Raw genomic sequence first — 20,525 nt, forward strand, 5'->3', positions numbered from 1 at the left:
TTTTATTTTTTATTTTTAAAGAAATTAAAATACTTCATTCATAAACCAAGAAAATATAGACACACAAAAATACAAAAGATAGCTACATGAAAACACAAGGTTCGATCCGAAGCAAGGAGCGGAAATTGACCAAACTGTTATACATGCAATAGACAGAATCATCCAGACTAATGAATGAGGCAAGCCCAAAAAATCTTTAAAACAAGAGCTGTAACAATTACAACAACAGTTAAGCACAGTAAATATGATATATGTATCATCTGTAATCAACGCCCACAGAGGGGGAGACACGCCACAAAGGCGAAGAAGTACATGCCACAAGGGCGAAAAGTCGGTTGTCTCGGTGGTAGCACCGGTATTGCGGAGAAAGTGTTGAACTGCCATCATCATTGTCTTAGATGCAGAGAATAGCAGCAAGAGGAGACTACCTGCAGAACTTGTTGCTCTAGAAACTTTCACTTCTAATTGTAGCCAACAAAAAACCTAGTTGTATTTGTTACTTGGATCGATGGGGCTATATATGATTTGGAAATATGGCTTTAATCACTAATTGGAATCGGCTGAATCGGTCAGGTTGATTCAGGATCGGTAAAGGTTGATGTTGATAATTAGAACTCGTTCCATGAACAAATCCGTTCCTTAGTTTTTGAAACCTTTAGAACCTTTCATTGAGGGGCTCATCATCATGGTTTAACCCCAATAAGAAAAATCATCATGGTGAAAGTCTTAATCTTAATGGAAATTAAGAGTAGGACTTCAATAATCATTCTCTAGTTGTGAGAGAGGCTACTTCAACTTCAAGCAATTATTGAGAAATCTTTGTCGGAACTTTTTCTTAATGTGTGTTGACAGTTGACATGAGTATGGATCATCTACTCGTAATGGTGAAAATATGTGTTTCCCCCACAGTTTTTTTTCCATAGAATAAGATTGGACTCACATCTAAATATAGATAAAATAAAAAAAATTCAGATGAACTAATTTGGAAAAAGATTTATCTAATAAGATGCTTTAAGAAAAGTTTTACTCAAATGCATTATATTTTCAAAAAGAATTACCTCTAATGGTCAAATGACTAATATACCATTTTAGTTTTTTTCTTCTTCTAAGTATACCATTTTAGTTATAAAAAGTCCAAATTACTCTTACCTAAGTTTCCTTCCATTTTGCTCTCTAAATCCCATAAGTGAGGATTATTTGATATTTTTACGACTAAAAGGATACTTGAGTCATTAGAATATCAAATTTAAATGTAAAAAATGAGTAATTAATAATTTTACAAAACCGTCAAAATGCGAATTGTGTAATTTAACCCAATTAAGTGGACATTCAGAATTAAGTGGGCCCGGAAAAAAAACTCAAAAATTAATTTTTAAATGCTTGAAGGTTCCCCCTAATTTGAGGGATTTTGCTTGGCAGCAGTGCCTACGTGGCACTGCTCCAAGCAGCGAACGGTATAGATGAAAAGTTAGGCTTTGATTAAATGGTCACCGTAAATTTTACCATGTGTAAAAAAATAAATTTTAAGTGAAAACTCGGTTCGGTTCGCAACAAACCATTACAAAACCAAAATTCTATTTGAAAATATATAAAAAAAAAAAGAAATCGTCTTTCTTCCTTTTTCCTCGTTTCTGTTGAACTTGCAAGATCGAATGTAACCTGCAGAATAAAATGAAAAACCAACTTATCAAATACCTAATTTTCTGCTATGAAACAGGGTGTCCATGATTGTGCTTGCCTTCATAGGTGACGATCAGCATCAATGGATCATCCACGAGTCTCTACACATGCTTGCGTGCAGGGCAACCTCTCATGCTGCCGGCTGCCGCACTTTAGTAACCCCTAAAGATATCCAAAAGAAATCAAAATTAGGAAACCAGAAACCCAAACCCTTAAAAGGGACTTTAATTCGCAAATCGAAAGTTGCACACAATCTGTTTGACGTAAGTTCAAAGTCAAGACCCAAGACTGATGGTAGAGTGGAAAACCCAAAATAGGAAGATGAACAGAATAGAACAGATTACTAGTCACAGTAAACTATTGATCTAAGCTTTAAACGGTCAACAACAGAACGGAATTGAAAGGGAGGGAGGGAGGGAAGAAAAAGAAAAAGAAAAAAAGGGAAAGTGATTTGAACAAGAAATTTATGCATACCTTGGAAGTGGTGATCCTTTAATCGGTGTTTGCCCATACTTCCTCCAGGAGAAATCGTCATTGAGAATATCTGCAATTTTTAAGTTGTAGCAGAGACAGATTTAGAAACTATTCCTCATATAGTTTTATACTTTTTAAGGGAAACCCAGATGAGAATCACAACAGAATCGCATGAAACAAGAGAGAAAACAAACCTTCACTTCAAGCAATGGCAGCCGGTAGAAGAGGTTCCACTTTCGCAGTGGCATCTTCCGAGTTGCACTTCCTCTTCAATGAGGAAGAAGACAGAGGAGGCCATTCTGCAAAGGAAACCTGAGACATATTCATAATCTGAAAAGCCGACGATGAGGAAGGCTGTTTGCTATCATCAGGTTTTCGATCGGTGGGTTTTTCATTAGTTTTCTGAGATTTTATGCAAATACTTATATTGTAAGAAATTTCACCGTCAGATTCTAAGGTCACCGGTCCGTCAGATTCTAAGGTCACCGGCCCATAGGAAGAAGACAGACTTTTTTTTATTTTTTATTTTCAATTAGAGTTGTGGTTTTGTAATGGTTCGTTGCGAACCATACGAACCAAACCGAGTTTGTTTACACTTAAAATTTGTTTTTTTGCACATAGGTAAATTTTACGGTGAAGATTTAATCAAAAGCCTAACTTTTCATCATGACCGTTCGCTGCTTGGAGCAGTGCCACGTAGGCACTGCTGCCAAGCAAAATCCTAATTTGAGACGTTCGCCAGCGGCCAAAACACTTATTAGCGTGTTTTCTTTCATCTCAAGACAGCTGTTCGTATTCTTTACACTCAGATTCACGTCAAACGTGGTTGACTTTGACTCAAGATATTTTCTTCTTTTCCGCCAAAGGTGACCAAATTTCACTAGGTCCACCAGCTGTCATCTCAACAGAATTTCAATATTAATTAATCAGGTAATTTATATATAATCCAAATGAACACTTCAAATCCCATCACAACCATTCACATGGAATCTACTCCTAAAGTCCTCACAATAGATTCAATATCAGTGGCTCTCAAATCCTTCAACAATATCTGTTTCTGAATTAAAAAAATAATAACTTATAAAGTGAAAAAATTAATATTCATTAAAAAAAATCCATAATATGACAGCTGGACACAGATTGGCTAGAGACGGAAAAAGGTGAAATAAGCCCTTGAGTCCTTGACAGTCGAAACACGTTTCGAGAATGCGTGGACTCAACTACAGTTTCTCGTGGAATGGGAAATTCGAAGTTGCACGCTTGCATTTTCAAACCACACAAACAGTGCCACAGCTTCCAATCTTGTCGGCATTGAGCCGACTTACCCTACCCTTGTCTCTCAAAGTGGCACGTACACATGTTCCCCAAACAACTGGACCCCACCCCTTTTGTCCTCCTATATATCTGCCACGTAAGACTGGGCCCAATCGTAATTTGAATTCCTCGTCTTCTTTGATTCGTCCGATTAGAATATATTCCTTAAGCCGATTTGCTACAATCAGCTTTACCGAACCCAACTTTGTGATTTATGAGGTCAAACTCAATCCAGAGGTTCTGCTGATGAACATTCCCTATTATATTGCTCGATATTGTGAGCGAATCTGACCGTCCGATGCCAAAACAATGGACCCCACCGCCGACATCCACCAATGTCATACTCTTATCAACGACAACCTCCACCCCTTTCCCAAACTCGAACACGACATCGCCTATCAACCGTCCGATCTCTGCAGCAGCCCCGTCGAAGCAGAGATCCAACGCTTGATACTCGAACCCCTTCTTCACTCTAGACCCCACCAATCTCATGATCTCTTCCTTCACCTTAACATACGCAGCATCCACCAAGTAGGTGAACTCCGAACCAGAATCTATCATGGTCTGACCAGAACCACCAGAATCAGGCCGAAAAACGGTCGGGGGTATATTCAACCGGTTCATCCCGATCCGTATCCCTTCCATCGCCACCGTATACGCCAAGGCGTCAAGATTAGGCATGCGTTGACTTTCGTCGCGACTGTAAATCAATAAATCAACATACCGAAACCCACTAGAACTTGGATTGTCTCCAAGATAGAAAGACCCGACGGGAGGCGGTGACACGAACCTGCTCGGTCGAACCGGAACGCAATAAGAGAACTTGTTAAGCTTGGCTTGAGCCGCGAACGAGAGCCGACCAAGATTCATTCCCAAGATTCCTTCCGTGGAAGAATCTGTAGAATTCTTAGCACAGCCAAGGATCAAAGGAGGAGTTGTTTGGGAACTTGAAAATTTTACATTTTCTCGGGCGAGATTGCCCTCGGCGAAAGTCCCGTCGGCGTAGAAGTAAGAGTAGTGGCAGAGACGGTTTTCATCACAAGTAGTTGGGAGGGTATAATCGGGAATTTGAGGCTTGCAGATAGGGTGTTCACAGGGAAGAGCAGAGAAAGTGGAGGAACGAGAAGGGTCGAAAGAAGATGATGATGCTGTGTTTTGAGGATTCCTGGCCGTTGATTTCTTGTTGCATTGAATCCATGATAACTGGCTTCCTGTGTCCAAAACCATCTGTTGGGTCTGTGGTGGGGTCCCTATAGGAAGAGAAACGATCAAAGCCATAGTGTATTTGAAGGAAGATTTGTAAGCATAGCTTCTGGTTTTAGGAGCTTGTTTGGTTGATGGTGAAGCTAGGGAAGAACGGAAAATAGAAGAAGAAGAAGAAGAAGAAGAAGAAGAGAGAAGAAGAAGAGGGAGAGAGAGGGAGAGAGGTGAGAGGAAGAAGAAGAAGAAGAAGAAGAGAAGGAGAGGAGAGAAGAGAAGAAGAAGAACAAGAAGAAGAAGAAGAAGGAGGAGGGAGAGTTGCAGAAAGGCATGGTGATTGGCTGGTGGGTTTTACCGTCCAAAAACCACTCGATGGTGGTGGGTTTGGCAACTGGGAAACTTGGGTTTTGGCTCAATTTATATGGTTTTCGAAGTAAACGAAAGGAAAGAACAGAAAACTCCAAAAATGAACGCGTTATTTGGGAGAAAAGAATGGCTTTTTGGAGGTAATAAAAATTAAAACCAGTAATTAATTATGGCGACGATTCGTTCTGAAAGATACTAATAAAGGAAAAGCAAAAATTAGTTCTTTTTTAAATTGGTGTCTTAGCCTTTGAGAAAGATACGAATAAAGCTAAAATTAGTTCTTTTCTAAATTTGAAACAAAATCTTTTTTTTTTTTTTTAATTTCTTTGACATTTATTTTTAATGATTTTATCTTTGGACTGTTACAATGCTTTTCTTTGCGAGTGACAGTTCGAAAGAACTGCTCCATATAAACCCTAGTTTCAAGCTTTGACCTTTCCAGGACATTCAGTGGGCCCACAGTGATGTGGCTTCCAGCATGCAGAAAGAGCTAACATATATAACCCTAATTAGGTTGGTTTACTGGGATATCTTAACATACTGGATTAATAATTAAATATAAAGATTTTATTTCAAAGTTTAAAAAAATAATTATTAAAAAATAACTGGTGGGCCCCACATAATTTGTGGTTGTAAAACTGTCGGGGAATGCAAACACTAGGGGAGATGATCCACACTCCTCGTTGTTACCCTCTTCCACTAAGAAAGAATGCGAACACAACAGTTAGTAACTTAGTATTGTCCAATCTAATGAATTTTTTCAAAACATAATTTAATCATTTCTCAAAAGAATGGCTCTAATGGCTTGAATGGACCATGAATCTAATTGTTTTGAATGGCTTTACACTCTATAATTGCAAATTTGCAATAATGGATTATTAAAGAGCATCAATGCAATACTTGAAACAAATTTCCAATGAATGCAAACAAGATCATATATTAAAATCTCCGTGGATATTCAATTATGATAAATTCAAAATAGAATCCATCACCCTGAGGAAGAGGAGAACAAGAAAGAGAAATAGTCCTTGAGAAAATGCAGAGGAAATAGAGGAAGCAAGTCAGGTTTAGAGTTTCTTGAAATAGTAGTCTAAGGCAAAGGATGCAAATAGAAGCATTTTTTTGCAATTTGAAAAAGAGTTTGTGAGTTGAGGGTGAGTGCAAATCGGTGGTTTGGTTTGACATTTTGGTTTGATCAATGAACCTCATCAATTCGATTTGGTTTAACAATAGATTGAGTGGTTAAACTATTCAATAGTCAAGATATGTTGTGAAACACGCCGCGTTGTTTGGTAGCCCGATAGCTGGATGGCTACTGCTTTACACGTTGCAGAAGATTTAAATCCTTAAGAGTGAGACCAATCTCTGAGCATTCATGATCCACCTTATTAGCTCCATCAGAACAAAAAACTATTAAGTACTAACTTAAATTTTATATTACGTACCAAAAACAATAATTAAAATTTATAATAATTATAATAATTTTAATAATAATAAAAAAGAATAAGTTAAAAGCCAAATCACCCATCCAATATCTAACATTTATGGCTGTGGAGGGACAAACTGGTTCAAAAAAAGAAAGTTAGATAGTCTCTTTCAAAAAAAAAAATAAAAATCTTAAGACAAAAAATAAAAATTTTCAAAAAAATATTACCACAAACCTCCTAAACATGTGATGCAAAGACGTTAGAAGAACACAATCCTCTACCCCGACATATCGACAATTCCAACTCCGTTTCATCTCCCATACATGTTATTTGTTGATCAATACAAAAACAAAAACACCATTGCATATTCCATTTATTGCCATTAAAATGCAGCCATCATGAGCCAACCTTTTAGTTTCTTACTAAAAACCCTTAATTGGATTTTGGGCTTTTGCCAAACTTCTTCTCCAGCTTTAGAAACCATGGCTAAGAAGCATAGTGAACCAGCTTTTGTGGCTATAATGGAGTTTTCAAACCCAACTTTTTTTCAGCATTTATTATGACTCACTTAGATTGATATATTTCCTTGTTCTATGATTGCTTGTAGTTCTTGGATTCGAGTTGAATCCATCTTTATCATTTTTAAATCTTCCATTAATGGCTTCAATTCTTTAACTTAGTGGATTTGTAGTGTCTTGGACCACAGAAATAAGCCATGTTTGCATTTCATAATCCCTCTCCTAATCTTTATACAATGATTAATAATGTCTCTAGATGCTTCTAATCTTATCTTAATCACATTTGTTTCTTCCTAGGGGTCTTCAATTATTGACTCTTTATTCCCTACAACCCTCATGCTTTGCTTCATGTTTATCATCTTGATTGATAATGATGATCATGTTTTGTTAATGCTTGATGGTGAATTTTTTATATAATCTTTTCTTGTAAAACTGGTGTACCTCAATAGTAATAATCTATAATTGATAGGGTGAAAAAGGTTGATATCTTTTACTTCTTTATTTGTTCTTGGGTACTAACTTCCAAGTCCAATCATGTTTGGCTGTGGTAAAAGGGTTGGCTAGTTTCCACCTTTGAAACAAGAAATAACAAAAAAAACTTTCATCATCACGGGCTTAACAAGCACAAAGAAAGTAACTCACGGATCATATAATTGCAAAGGTTGTGTTATGTGGTACTTTGGTTCAGGATTCTCATATGAAAGTGTAAATGGGAAAAGAAGAAATAGGAATAGAGAACGATATGAGATCTTTGCAAAAAATTTCTCAAAAAGATAAGTTAGAAATAAATCATTTTCATACATGTGAGAAGTAGTTCAAGGCTTAATGGGTTGGCAATGTCAAGTTTATCATGAATCGCAGTTGGCCTATTTCATTGGTCACCGCTATTGAAAGCCCTTACTAACAATGTCAACATCCGTGATAAATTTTTCGATAACTCTATCTTAATCTCTCACCACCAAATTATCTGATACCAATTTGATAATGTTGGTCTAAATAATGACAAAGTACAAAGAGGTATCAATAATTTTTCTTAAATTTAACATCAAATGATCAAATCACTACAGATCATAAACTTAAAGAAGTCCAAGCATGTATTTTTCCATTGAAGCCGACAAAATATTAGGTTAACTGCATATTCATTATATGGAGTGGGTGATCCTGTTAGCTTATTCGCAGCAACCATTATTTAAAGCATTCCCAATTCACTTTATTAGTCTACTCTTTTAGATAATGATCCAAGTCTCCTTTCATTAGTGGGTCCATTCATAATTCAGTTCTTTTTTTTTTTGTAAAGTGAAAATTCAGTTGTTAAAGTAGCTACAAAGGGGTATGGGAATTATAACAACAGACAATGAACTAATTAAAAAAGGCAATCATCTTTGTATTATAGAACCATTGCTTTATCTTTAATCTTGGAAATTTATAGGGACAAGAACAAAACAAGAAACCCTAGATAATTATCTCCTCAGTGTCTTTTTGTGATATATCCATGCTCAACTAAACATTACTAAGTCAATTGAATCATGATTACAGTGAATTGTGTAAATAGTTAGAAGACTGATCAGATAAAGAGAGGAAAGAAACAAAAATTGCGACAAAAATGTTTTTTGTCCCTACAAGAGAAGTTATCTGAGCACAAATAAGTTACAAGTTGATTAGTTCAATTATTGAGCTTTGGGTTCCATTCATATGTCACTTATAAATTGACATCAATTAAGTATAGGGGCAGAGATCTTTCCCTATCTCACCAACCCATCAACCTCAAAGAATCTGGGATGGGCTGGCTGGCTTGCCAAGTTTCAAACCTGAAAGTATGCTTTTGGGAGATTAATGATTCACTGGATGACCCATCCCATGGCTAAACCTGATTGGTGCAGAAACAGAGTAATATAACTACACAACAAGAGAAGGAATAGATAAAGAAAGATACTCTAATAAATGGAAGGGGGAACAGAAAAAGGAGAAAAACAAATTGCAGAGGAAGGGACTTGTACACCAAATATAGGCCACAAAGCAATCAATACTTAAAACTTTCAAATCTGAAATCCATCTAAAATTATTTGGGTTAAAACTATTATATAGCATCAAACAAAAGAATAATCTTCTTCTTCTCTCTCTCTTTTCCTCTTTTTTTTCCGTCGGGAGACTGGACCCGAGATTTATTCATCAAAAGAGCAGTTACACACCAAGGGCTCCTTGGCACACTCGTAGCCATTCTAGAAACATAAGAGAACCCCAGGTTATCAGCTGGATGGCTTCCATGGGGTCAGATGCTGGATGCGAACAAACTCCATGCCAATAGCAGTGGTAATTCCATCCTGCATAGTCTCCAATTCACCTAAAAGACAGCAAGGCATGTTCACATAATCAGAGAAGAAGGGGAGGAAAAGAAGAAAAAGAAATCCCAACATGAAACTGAAATAGATTTCGAAGAGAAGTCTATCTGCGATTACCATCTATAACCAACAAGAAGAAGATTGAATCAAAACTAAAATTGACATAAATAACTCCAATTAATACAATTAGTCCAGACGATTGCACAATGTTCCCCAATAACAGACATACACTGGAAGCTTCAGCAAATAACCATTACTTAGAAGCAAAGATCAAGATATTTCAAAAATAAAATCAACATCCACTGGAAAAATCACCTTATGACAGACTATAGTACATGGAAATTGGATGACAAATCTGTGTGGAAGAGAATAAGGAAGATGGAGGCACAGCCACAAGTTTGTTCATTTATTTGGAGGGTGTGTAATCAAGCCTTGGCAACAGGGGGAACTGCCTAAGCAGAGGATTCAAAATGGAAGGTGTATACAGTGTGAAGAAGAGGAGACTGCTAAGCATGCTCTCATCGACTGTACTCACCACGCACGGTATGGGTGGCCTCAAACTTGGGTCTGAGATTCAGGGAGGATCAGGTGGTTTCTTTGGACACCTGGATTGGCGAATGGGAGGATTATGCTACTGTTGGGAAACAAAGGTATAAGGAGATTCAATTGATGGCAACCTCCCCCTTTGATCAGTGTACAAGGTAAACTCTATAGGAAGAAGGGTGGCTTGGGTGTAGCAGTGCTGAGGAACTGGAGAGGTGAGCCCCTGTTAGCACGCTCGATAGCACCTTGAACCGGATCTTTATATTAAGCTTCAACCACAAGAAGGCTTGAAGCAGAGTTGTGTTTCTAATACGCAACATATACTTTATAAAGGTATTTGGGGAATATAAAGGTATTTACTATGATAACATATAGAGTTTTTTTTTCATTTTGTGGACCAAAGATACTAGCATTTTTAGATGGTTAGTCCTAGGGTTTTAGAAGGTCAAATCATACAGTTGACTGCAGAGGTCACAAGGTGAAGATGGAGTCACTCCGGTGCCCTACGGTTGCAAACGAAGGGTGAGAAGGAGGCTTGCTGTTGCAGACAAAGGCTGAGAAGGACAGCTGCAGAGGGTTGCAGAGACAGCTGGAGAAGGGGAAGGGAAGTTGCAGAGGTAGAGAGAAGGGGAAGGCGAGTGAAGAGAGAGAGAGAGAGAGACGAGTGGGAGGGATAGAGTACAGTGAATGAGAGGGGCATTGTGGTCATTTACATGGGTGAGGGGTAGTATTGTCAATCAACAAATGTGAGGGGCAAAATGATCATTTCAATTTCAAAGTTAACAGAAAAGTCACAGCAGGTAACTTGTAATTCTGAAAAGGGCCAGTGTGGACTTGAAGTGGGCAATCAAGAGTTTTGACCCAACTTAAGTGGGCAGCATGAGAAAAACTCTTAACATATACTTTATATTCAGGGAATAATGGGGAAAATTTATTAATTAGTTATGATTTGAAATTGGTTTCTTTTTTAAATGTTTTGGAAGAAACAAGTCTATTAATGTTCTTTAATTATGACATTTTCTTTACCAAAACATTTAATAACTTATGAATAAGGATGTCATTAATATTAATCCCCTTATTAATTCCAATACTAATCTAGTTCATGATAGTAACATTTTTCGTTTGAGAGTGAAACATATATTGGGTGTATTTAAATATTAAGGAAGTAAGGCCTTACCAAATTCCGATTGCCGAGACTACCCATTCCAAAGAATTAATTAGGCCCATATATCAACATATATCTGAAAAATGGAAACCCTTAAATAAATTAGTTGCGTAATAAGATCTCTCAAGGGACACGAATATAATATAAATAATTAAGATGAATTTAGAAAGCAACCAAGTGTAATCAATTAAAAAGACAATTGAAGCAGGTGACTATAATTTAGAAGCAATATGGATAAGTTACCCACACAATTTTTTTTTTTTTAATATTTAAACAAGACAAACTAATGCTGGATTAATGTTCACTAATCCAACACTTAAGTTCCATTTTGGGTTTAAATTTGCAAAGTGAAGAGGTTTTGGGTATATACCTTTAAGGATTCATTCTGCAAATGTTCATTGCTTTGATTAGGTTTCACCCAAATGACCCAGGTTTGCTTGCTTATATATATGCTAGAGTTCAGTTAGTCCCAAAAGAATCACATTAAAAGAGTAAAAAGAAATTCAGATGTTTAAAAGACACTATCTACACTTGGATTGTCATAGCCTGAAGATAATATATTAAGCTCAGGTACTAAGATGATGACTTAGCACAATGTGGAACAGAGTCCAAAAGAACTCTACAAAAAATAATCCAGTCTTAATGGGAAAAGCTGTAACATAAAGGGAACTTCTACCTCTCCTCCTTCCCCCCTACTATTTTAAGTTTCCTAGGGATCTACGACTTGCACCAAAGCCACTAACAGTGCCAATGCTTCTCAAATGGAGGCAACGGGACATTCCTATTTGGTTTGGCTACTATAAAGGGTCATCTAGAGTCTAGACCCTTTGACTGTGGTCCACACCAATTTTTTTCCCCATATGCTAGTATTAGAATTGGATCATTTTGTAAGGGTAGTTTAGGGATTTCCTTCCATATCTTTAGACTTTAGAATTTTATTCTATTTCCCCATTTTATTTGAGTTTATTTTACGAAGACTTTTTTCCTTTTAAGTTGTTAACCACCATAGAGCACAATATGATGAAATAAGAGGAAAAAAAAGAGGCTTCGAATGCTGTTCTCTCTCTCCTGGCGGAACTACTTCTCTCCACTCTCTCACAGGTAAGTCATCTTCTCCCAAGCGACTTCTTTGAGTCTGAAAAAAACCAGCTTTCTACCCTCTTCTAGGTTCGGCAGTTTTCTGTGCCTGATCTCCTTTCAACCTTCTCTTGTCTTCTTTCTTTTTTTTTTTTTTCAAAACCATACGGCACTCTGTTGCTTCCCGCAGAAACTTTTTTTTTCCAGCTCCTTTCTTCTCCTACACTGTAGCTAATTATTTTCTTTTTTCTTCTACCTAACAACACCCCTTGGCATCTCTTCTTTCCTTCTGTTACTTTTCTTCTTCTTCCTTATTCTATCCTAATCTGTTGACCCTCATGGCAGCACTTTTCTGTCAGTATCCTTTTCTAATTCCTCCTCCAGTTCCCCTTTATTTTCTAGCCTATCTTCTGCAAGGGGTAATTCTCTTAACACCCTACAAGGCTACAACTATCTTGCATTCATCTTTGTTACTGCAGCCTCTTCTGCCAATTATATTGTTACTGCAGCACTGTTCCTAGCAGTTACATATGTATTTTCTGCTACATCCATCTTGCAATCCTGCTCTGCTGCCTTCTTGTTCGACATAAGAATATCTGTTGATGCCTTGTTGGTTAGTTTGGGTTTAGAAGTGTGAGTTTTTCTTTTGTTTCTCTACATTAGATGTATACTTGCACCAATATTGAATAAAGTTGATTATACTATGACTTGCTGTAAGATCTACAAGGACCTAGAAGGCTAAATTGCTAAAATTAATTTTGAAAGTAAATTTAAGATAAACTAAATTAAATCTGAAAAATAAAATATTTAAACTAAAAGCAATGGATAAATCTGAACTAGCAAACTGGAAACCGGTAGAGATTTATATGGGAAGGTCTATATTTAGGATTCAAATCCCCAATGGTATATTATCAATTAAATTGGTCCCAGGTTTTAATTTTATCACGACCACAAGCTTGATAAATTCTAAAAGTAGCAAGTAGGGTTCATCCTAGGCATAGACCATCACAACACTACAGACTTGGCACCCCTTCCATCCTCTTCTTCTTTGTTTTGATTCCTGACCCACCCAAACCCAATACCTAATCCCTTGAGGTCATAGATCCCTAAAACCTCAAGTCCAGGATTCAAAGGCAGCCATCCATCAACAACTCCCAAGGTTTAGGGAACTTAATCTCGGTCATAAACCATACCTTTCATTCTTGTTTCGACCCAAATAGAAACCCTATAGCCGAAATTCTCTAAAAACCTCAATCATTCTCAACAACATATCCATTTAAGATCTTGGATTATTGGCCCTCATCAATTGAGGCCACATCACCGTGAAATCGTGGCTATATGATTTCATAATCCCTAAACAACGGTCAGTCTTAAGTAAGTTTAGCTTTCTTGTCCTCAAGTTCAAATGCTTTACCTTCTCCACAATGGTAGATTACAACTTGCAATTCCAATTTCCCACCAATAACTTTTTGTCGATCAAGCTCACATCAAGAAATTGTCCAACGGAAACTTTGTACTCCGGCTTATCTTCTTTCACTGTTTCTTATCCCTGTGTGTTATTCTATTCCTCTGTCTTTTGCTCTGTCTCTTCCTCCTCTTCATATACCTTTCAACAGCTTCTTTGGCTTGACCTCCATCATCTTCTTCCTCTACTTCTTTGTTTTACCATTCCTTGCCTCTCTAGATCTCTGATCTCTAGGCCAAATGCAACTCGGGTTTATCCTGGATTTCTAGTGCCTCTTTACCCTCTTCCTCCTTTTTGCTTGCGAACCCAGATTGTTTGATGTTGACATGGGGATTGGTGTTTCTGTCCGACCCCAAGGGATTTGGGTTTGAAGACTAGGTTGCACTTTTATGTTGAGGGTTTTATCCCCAAGGGTTGTCATTGCCTCTTGGATGTCATCAGTAGTGTTGAGGCTTCTACAGAGTTTGACCTAGAGGAGTCTAGGCTTAGAACCATTGCCGATCTGGAACCCCCCTTGTCTGTTTGTTGAAGAAACTCGCATGGGTCTGAGCACACTGTGTCAACATGATCCAAGTGGAGAAGGTGTTTTTCTTTGGATCCTTTGGTTCGTGCATTCTCTAAGATGATCTGCAATAGAAGCTTTGTGATGCAAATCCATCCTATAGTTAGCGTGCTTAGACTTGCTGCCCGGCCATTAGAATGACAAGTGAGGCCGCTAGGCTTGTTGCCAGCAGCACTTCAAGTCGTTATTGTTTTCCATGCCTCATTTTTTTTCTTTTTTGTGTCATTGTTAGCAATTCAGTGGCATTTTAGTAGTTCTGCCCAACTTTAAGCCAGGGACATAAAAGTCATTCAGGTTATCAGTTTGTTTTTTTGAAAATTTGTGAATGAAAACAAGAAGTCATTATTTAAGGTCTATTTTATTTTCCAGCTTTTAATTCATGTAATGGAGGTCACTATGTGGCTGGCTTAGTTAATTAGAACTAGGTTGGCTGGTGTTATTTTATAAGTCACTTTGTAGGCCCCAATTTCACTAGGACTTCTTATTTAAGGCTAAAAATGGCCCCCTATTGATTGGAATAGACTACATCTCAGATTATTACTAATAAAAGTTACTCTCTCAGTTTTGATTCCCCTTTGAGAGTATGCTTCTGCAGTGTTTGTCTGTTCAATTTGGAAGGTTTGAAATTGAAGAACAATTAAGGTCTCTGTGAAGTCAAACATAAAATTTTGCACTAACCTCAATTCTAGCAAAAATAACCACAAAATCCTAACCCTAGAATTTGGTTACATCACTTGCCTTCTGTTCAGTGTTTGAATTCTTCCTTGATTTCCCTTTCAATTTCTCTCATCCTTTTGAGAGCAGCTCGTCGTATTGCATCTTTGTTTGTCCTGCATATTAAAATTATATTTCATTATTGTCTTTTAGTTCACAAAACATAAATATACAAACAGCACAATGATTTTTACACTGACCCGTAACCTGTGGCATTTCTTCTAATGCTCCTTAGCACGTTCTATTTTGATCGGAGGGATCACAGCAACCTTGTAACATTTTTGGCACATGATGGCATCTGTTCAACAAAACAATGATGAGCTACAATATGTCAATATCATTCAATGATCAAATTTGTATTCAATGAGGATCCTTCTACAACCTTTATAAAAGGCTTACAATAAATACCTACTTTGAAAATGAAGGTCTAACTTAGTTTATCTTAGTTTACTTGATAACTCAGACTAATTTGGAAGTCCTAATTATATTATACTAATTAAACATAGGTTGGTCTTAAACTGAACCATGGGTTCTACTGGTCCATTCTTCGACATAGAACCTAAGTATGAAAGCTAGTTCCACAATATATGCATAGGAAGCCCAATTTGTTGGTGGACTTATGTTGTTGCTCCAAAATAATTTCAAGGAAAAAATGTCTTAGAACTTAGAAGTAGTCATAGGCTGCTTATACTTAATTCTTTTTATTCGTTTGACCTGGTCTGAGTTGGTTCAGGTGGGCTGAGTCTTGGGTCAGTATAAATTATCATGTGACTATCAAGCCATCAAATGACTTGGTATCTAAGTGACCGTTGGATGCCACACACTCCATGCATGGATACCCATTCCCGTTAAAAAACCAAATTAAAAATTTAACTGTGGACAATAGAGTTCAGCTTGATTTAATTAAGGTCCAATTTGACTTAGGGTGGGAGTCTCCTTCGCTTTCAAATCAATAATTGTTAGTGATGTGCTAGGGAGACCTTGCAAGGCCACAAACTATATTATATAAAACCCTTCTGTATGAATAAAGAATGGAAAAGAGTTCAGAAATTTTCATGTTCAGCTTAACTGGTTTCTTTACTGCATCATTGAGGTGTTTGAAACGCAAGATTCTGGTGTTTAAAATGCAGCCCCTGACCCTTGATGTTTCAAATCCTCGCGAGGAAAACACCTTGGTGCTTAAAATCCAAACTTTCTAGAAGATTCATTATCTTCTTCAACTGCCCAACCACCATTGACAAGGTTAGACCTCACCCCCTGCCCTTTTCTTAATCTTCTTCTTTTTCATTTTATTTTGTTTTTCAAGTTTAGAAAGCGGCCCATTGATTTGTAAGAGTTCAACCTACCTTTGTTCCCTTTAACAGCCATTGAATATCCCCATTTGAAATCCACCCCTGGCAGTCGATAAAGCCACCATTGAAGGACCTCCATTAGAGGTGAAGCTAAAACTAAGTTTATTTGCCTAGAATCACCCTCCATAAACCCCTAATTAAATTGGCCGGTCAGATTTCAAGAAGTCTAACAGCATCTAGTTCGACTTGAAACACCAAGCAAACAACAGCCCAGACTTGAAACACTAGGCTAAGGTCACTAGTGACAGACTGGATAAGGTGAAGCCAATTTACCATATCATTCAATAGGCAATTTGTATTCAATTAAAGTCCTTCTACAAGCTATATATAAAAAGGCTTAAAAGTAGATACCTACTCTGAAAAGGAATGTCTAGCTTAACCAACTCAGTAACTCAAACTGATGTGGAAACTTAAATAGACTCAAAAATGAATTCCTAATTATATTCTACTACTTAAGTCATAGGCTAGTCACATGCTTACTTAAATTGAACCAGTGGTTCAACCGGTTCATTCTTTGATATAAAACTTTCAGGTATGAAAGCTATTTCTACATACATATGCATAGGTAGCCCAATTTTGTTGGACTTGTGTTGCCTCTACACAATAATTCCAAGGGAAATAAGTCCAAGAAGTAGTAGTAGGCTGCCTATACTTAGTTTTGTTTTGGACCTGGTCTGAGTTGGTTCAGATGGATTCAGATTTGGATCAATTTAAGTTATCATGTGACCCAATAGGCGATCACATGACTTGGTCATTAGGTGACAGTGAATGCCACTCTCTCCATGCATATGGTGGATGGGTTGTGTTCTGTTTGATTTATTTAATTACAAAGTTGGTTAGATTGTATTAACTGGTACCCAGCTCCCCATGCATATGTGGTGGGTGGTGAGTTAGCTTGTTTTGAAGTTTTTTTTAGTTGTTACTAGGAATTAGGAGTTTGTTGGGAGGGACTCAGGAGTTGGTTACCTAGTAACTCTTTCCCAATCTGGATTTGGAGTTGCTTATGGGTCTAGAATCAGGCCAATGCCAAGATCTGAATCGAAATTTAGCCAAACTTGCTGTCTTCGAACAAGGGCTGTGGGGGTTGCTTTGATAGATCGACTGGTCCGAAGGCTTTGCAGCTCCAAGGACTTGATAAAGTGGGAGGAAGGATCTGACCTTAAATTTAAGTTTCTTGGGGGAGTTCAAATATTGAAGAAAATAAGGAGAAGAGTAGAGAGCAAAGGGGGATTGGTTGTAGGCTGCTTGATGCCTAGGTGGAGGAGCATTGTGCAGTTTTGGATCAGATGGGGTGTCTTGTTGAAAGCTGTCAATCAGACATGGGTGGATCTCACCTAGAACTTAAGAAGATTCTTCAATCTTGGATCTTCTCAGGCCAAACGAACAGAACTGAAAGTTGCAACAGTAAAACACACAAAAATGCGATGAGGCTTGAGAGATGATTATATGATCTGGACTGTAAATTCTCCCATCGGTTGGGGACCTGTCTATAATAAAATGAAAGGACTCATAGTTGGATGGGGACCCCAAAAGAAATGCAGACTAGGAATTAGAAAACAGAAACTAAATAGGTCTCATAGTTGACATTTACAAGGACTCGTGGACCCAAATGGTGGGCTTCTTGTTGAATTTAAAGGCTGTCTTTAGTGGATACCTAAAAGTACTAGACTGATCTTATGGTTACTAAACTGCCCCTATCAAATTGAAAATAACAAAGCTGATTAAAGAACTAAGGGTTGTTGGTTTATGGCTGGGAAGAAAACCTAAGGGCTTCACCTAGATTTTAAGGGCTGGAGCAAGTCTGAGGGCTCATTAGATAAGGGTGTCAATAAAACCCTATTGACCCGGCCAGGCCCAAACCCGCCCTAAGCCCAGCCCGATTCCAGTCCCATTTTTTCAACCTGAAAGGTGGGTTTTGGTTACAAAATAATGAGCCCTCACAGGGTCGGGGTTTACCCCTCGGGTCAACCCAACCCAAGTCAACCGACCGTTGGTTTAATTAAAGTTATACATAAGAGTTATTTAATACCAACATAATATATCAACACATTGTTGCTTAGTTGGTAAGACAAATAGTTTTCAACAAAAAGGTAATGGGTTTGGTTTTACTTCGTGGTAATATTATTATCCATTTTGTTTCCCACTAAAAATTAGGGTCAGAGTCGGGGTTAATTAGGGCCAACCCGACTCTATCGGGGTTAATCAGGGCTGGCCGGGTTGGAAGGGCCCTGTCAGGGTCGGGTTAAGGTTGGGGATTTTTAAACCCTAACAAGGTTGGCTTGGGCTTGGGTTTTAATTTCAGTCTCTATGGTAGGGTTAGGGTTCAAGGTTGGCCAGACCCACCAGCCAGTTGACAACCTTGGATTAGATTGGAGTTTTTGGATGCTAACCCTACGTTAGATTTCTGTATTAAGCTGTTCTTTTGAGTTGTTCCTAGGGATTAGGAGTTAGGAGTTGGTTACCTAGTGACTCTTTTCCAATTCAGACTTGAATTGTTGTGGGCCCAACAACGGGCCAATGCCAAGATTTGAGTCCAAACTAAGCCAAATTTGTTGTCTACGAACAAGGGTTGTAGGGTTTATGTTGAGAGACGGAGTAGTCCAATGGCTTTGTAGCTTTAAGGACTTACTTGGATCAATTGGAGATAGATGGATTTGGTAAATCCTACCTTTTGGGAGGTCGTTGAGTGTAATTAGGGAATAGTGTTATGGTGGTCAATGGGATTAGGGTTGTGACTTGCAAGAATGGGCTGAAACTTACAGGGGGATGTGGAAATGACATATGGATATGATCCTCCAAATTTGGTTGAATTTGGACGGTTATATTGGAAGTTATGATGGGTTTTTTTTTCTTTAGGGTTTTAGGGAGTACATAGATTCATGAAAGTATTTATATTTTGAAGATGAATGGTCAAAATGGGGTAAAACTAGGATTAATGGTGAATAGGGAGGGGAATTATGTGCCTGAAGTTTGGACAGATCTAATGGATAAATTGGTCTATATCTGACCTTAAATTTAAAGTTTCTTAGGTGAGTTCGAAAACTGAAGAAAATAAAAGAAGAAGTGAGAACAAAGGTGGATGGCGTGTAGTTTGCTGGATGGATAGATGGAGGACCCAAACCCATATAACATAGCCACCACCATGACCATAGCTTAACGCCTCTCTATTAATTATCTGGGGCAAGCTCCTACAAAACTCCACAACCAAAAATTTTGGATAGAAAGGTTCATAGATCATAACAATGGGCCAGCTGCTGGTAGCAGCATTTGAGTTACCAACAAAGCCATAATGCAACTAGGAGCAGAGACAATTAGGAGAAATTCCATTTATCTGAAGTACTAAACTAAATAATGACTTAATCAAGAATCTAAACTAGCAGAAAGTGGATGAGGCGGTCCATGTATCCAAAGACCTAGTTAACAAGGTAGCCATGGGTTGTCATAGGGCCTTCTAACAAAATGCTAGTCTTATTGATGAAGCTGGCAGTGAAAATCAGGAAACATTTCGGCGGAATGGTCCAAAAACATCAAAATAGAAGAAGCACAGGCCACAGATTTGTGTGGGCACAGCTAGCGGATGATGTCTGGAGATCAACCTACACAACTAGATGTCTTTTTTAGTACAACTCATAAGCTTAAGCTTCCTTTGCAAAGCCTAATCCCGTATCAGAGGAACAATCCAGCGCACTGCCCGCCACTTGAACATTAGGAGAAGAAAGAAAAAAAAAGCATAATCACGAAATAAAAGTTCGAGCAAACGGGAGAGAGGGAAGGAAGAGTAAAGTCTGTACCTTGGGTGGCAAGAATTCCTCACAAACGTCCCTTGCAATTACTCTGGTGTTTTCCTCTCTCTCTTTTCACCGAAATTGTTACCAAAGATTAGTTCTGGTGAAGAACTTTTCAGCTGTAGTTTTCTTTCCTGCATTCATGGAAAAATAACAGTCCACCAAACATTATCTCGATCATAAGTAAAACACTAAAACAAATCCATCTATTCTTGGTTTTTTCGCATTCTCAAAATGCAAAATAAAGCTAGAATGCATTGCAAATACAAAGCCCGATTTGAGTAAAAAAGACATAAACAAACAACTTTTTAATGGAAGATTTAGAAATTTGTAAAGAGAAGCAACTACCAATGCCACCCATTCCTGGTGATGATGAGATTGAAAACAGGATATTATCTCAGCTGTCTCTCAGCTGTCATCTACAGTAGCAGCTAGTAAATCAAAACCCTAAACGCAGCAAGAACGTGAAGAAAAAGAAAACACTCTAGAAATGCATAACCGAAACCCTAACAGCAGTAGTGTTCGAGACCCATTTCTTCTCTGG

The 20,525-nt window shown here is 37.8% G+C and overlaps 1 protein-coding gene and 2 long non-coding RNA genes across 4 annotated transcripts; all 3 read right to left on the reverse strand.

The window, feature by feature from the left end:
* Positions 1-1,613: 1,613 nt before the first annotated feature.
* LOC149000663 (uncharacterized) lies at positions 1,614-2,710 on the reverse strand. The gene is made up of 3 exons (XR_016170797.1): positions 2,349-2,710; positions 2,155-2,224; positions 1,614-1,842 (listed from the first exon to the last, which is right to left on the reverse strand). It is a non-coding gene; the product is annotated as an uncharacterized LOC149000663 (long non-coding RNA).
* Positions 2,711-3,132: 422 nt separating this feature from the next.
* Positions 3,133-4,822, reverse strand: LOC149000664 (aspartic proteinase PCS1-like). Its single transcript, XM_089140557.1, has one exon. It carries the CDS (start codon positions 4,744-4,746, stop codon positions 3,634-3,636), a length of 1,113 nt encoding a protein of 370 aa, XP_088996683.1. The 5' UTR covers positions 4,747-4,822; the 3' UTR covers positions 3,133-3,633.
* A 3,301-nt stretch (positions 4,823-8,123) lies between these two features.
* On the reverse strand, positions 8,124-20,518 carry LOC149000665 (uncharacterized). Of its 2 annotated transcripts, XR_016170796.1 has the most exons (6): positions 20,330-20,518; positions 19,988-20,115; positions 15,045-15,142; positions 14,869-14,960; positions 11,039-11,102; positions 8,125-9,320 (listed from the first exon to the last, which is right to left on the reverse strand). It is a non-coding gene; the product is annotated as an uncharacterized LOC149000665 (long non-coding RNA). The 2 variants fall into 2 exon arrangements; XR_016170795.1 differs by having other exon boundaries at positions 8,124-9,320; positions 19,988-20,518.
* Positions 20,519-20,525: the final 7 nt, after the last annotated feature.

The sequence above is a fragment of the Hakea prostrata genome, chromosome 11, assembly GCF_041222555.1.
Source record: "Hakea prostrata isolate BN-2017 chromosome 11, UWA_Hpros_2, whole genome shotgun sequence".
Lineage (NCBI taxonomy): Eukaryota > Viridiplantae > Streptophyta > Magnoliopsida > Proteales > Proteaceae > Hakea > Hakea prostrata.

Excerpts from the sequence above, each read along its gene's own strand:
- LOC149000664 (XM_089140557.1), bottom strand. The coding sequence starts at position 4,746 with ATGGCTTTGATCGTTTCTCTTCCTATAGGGACCCCACCACAGACCCAA.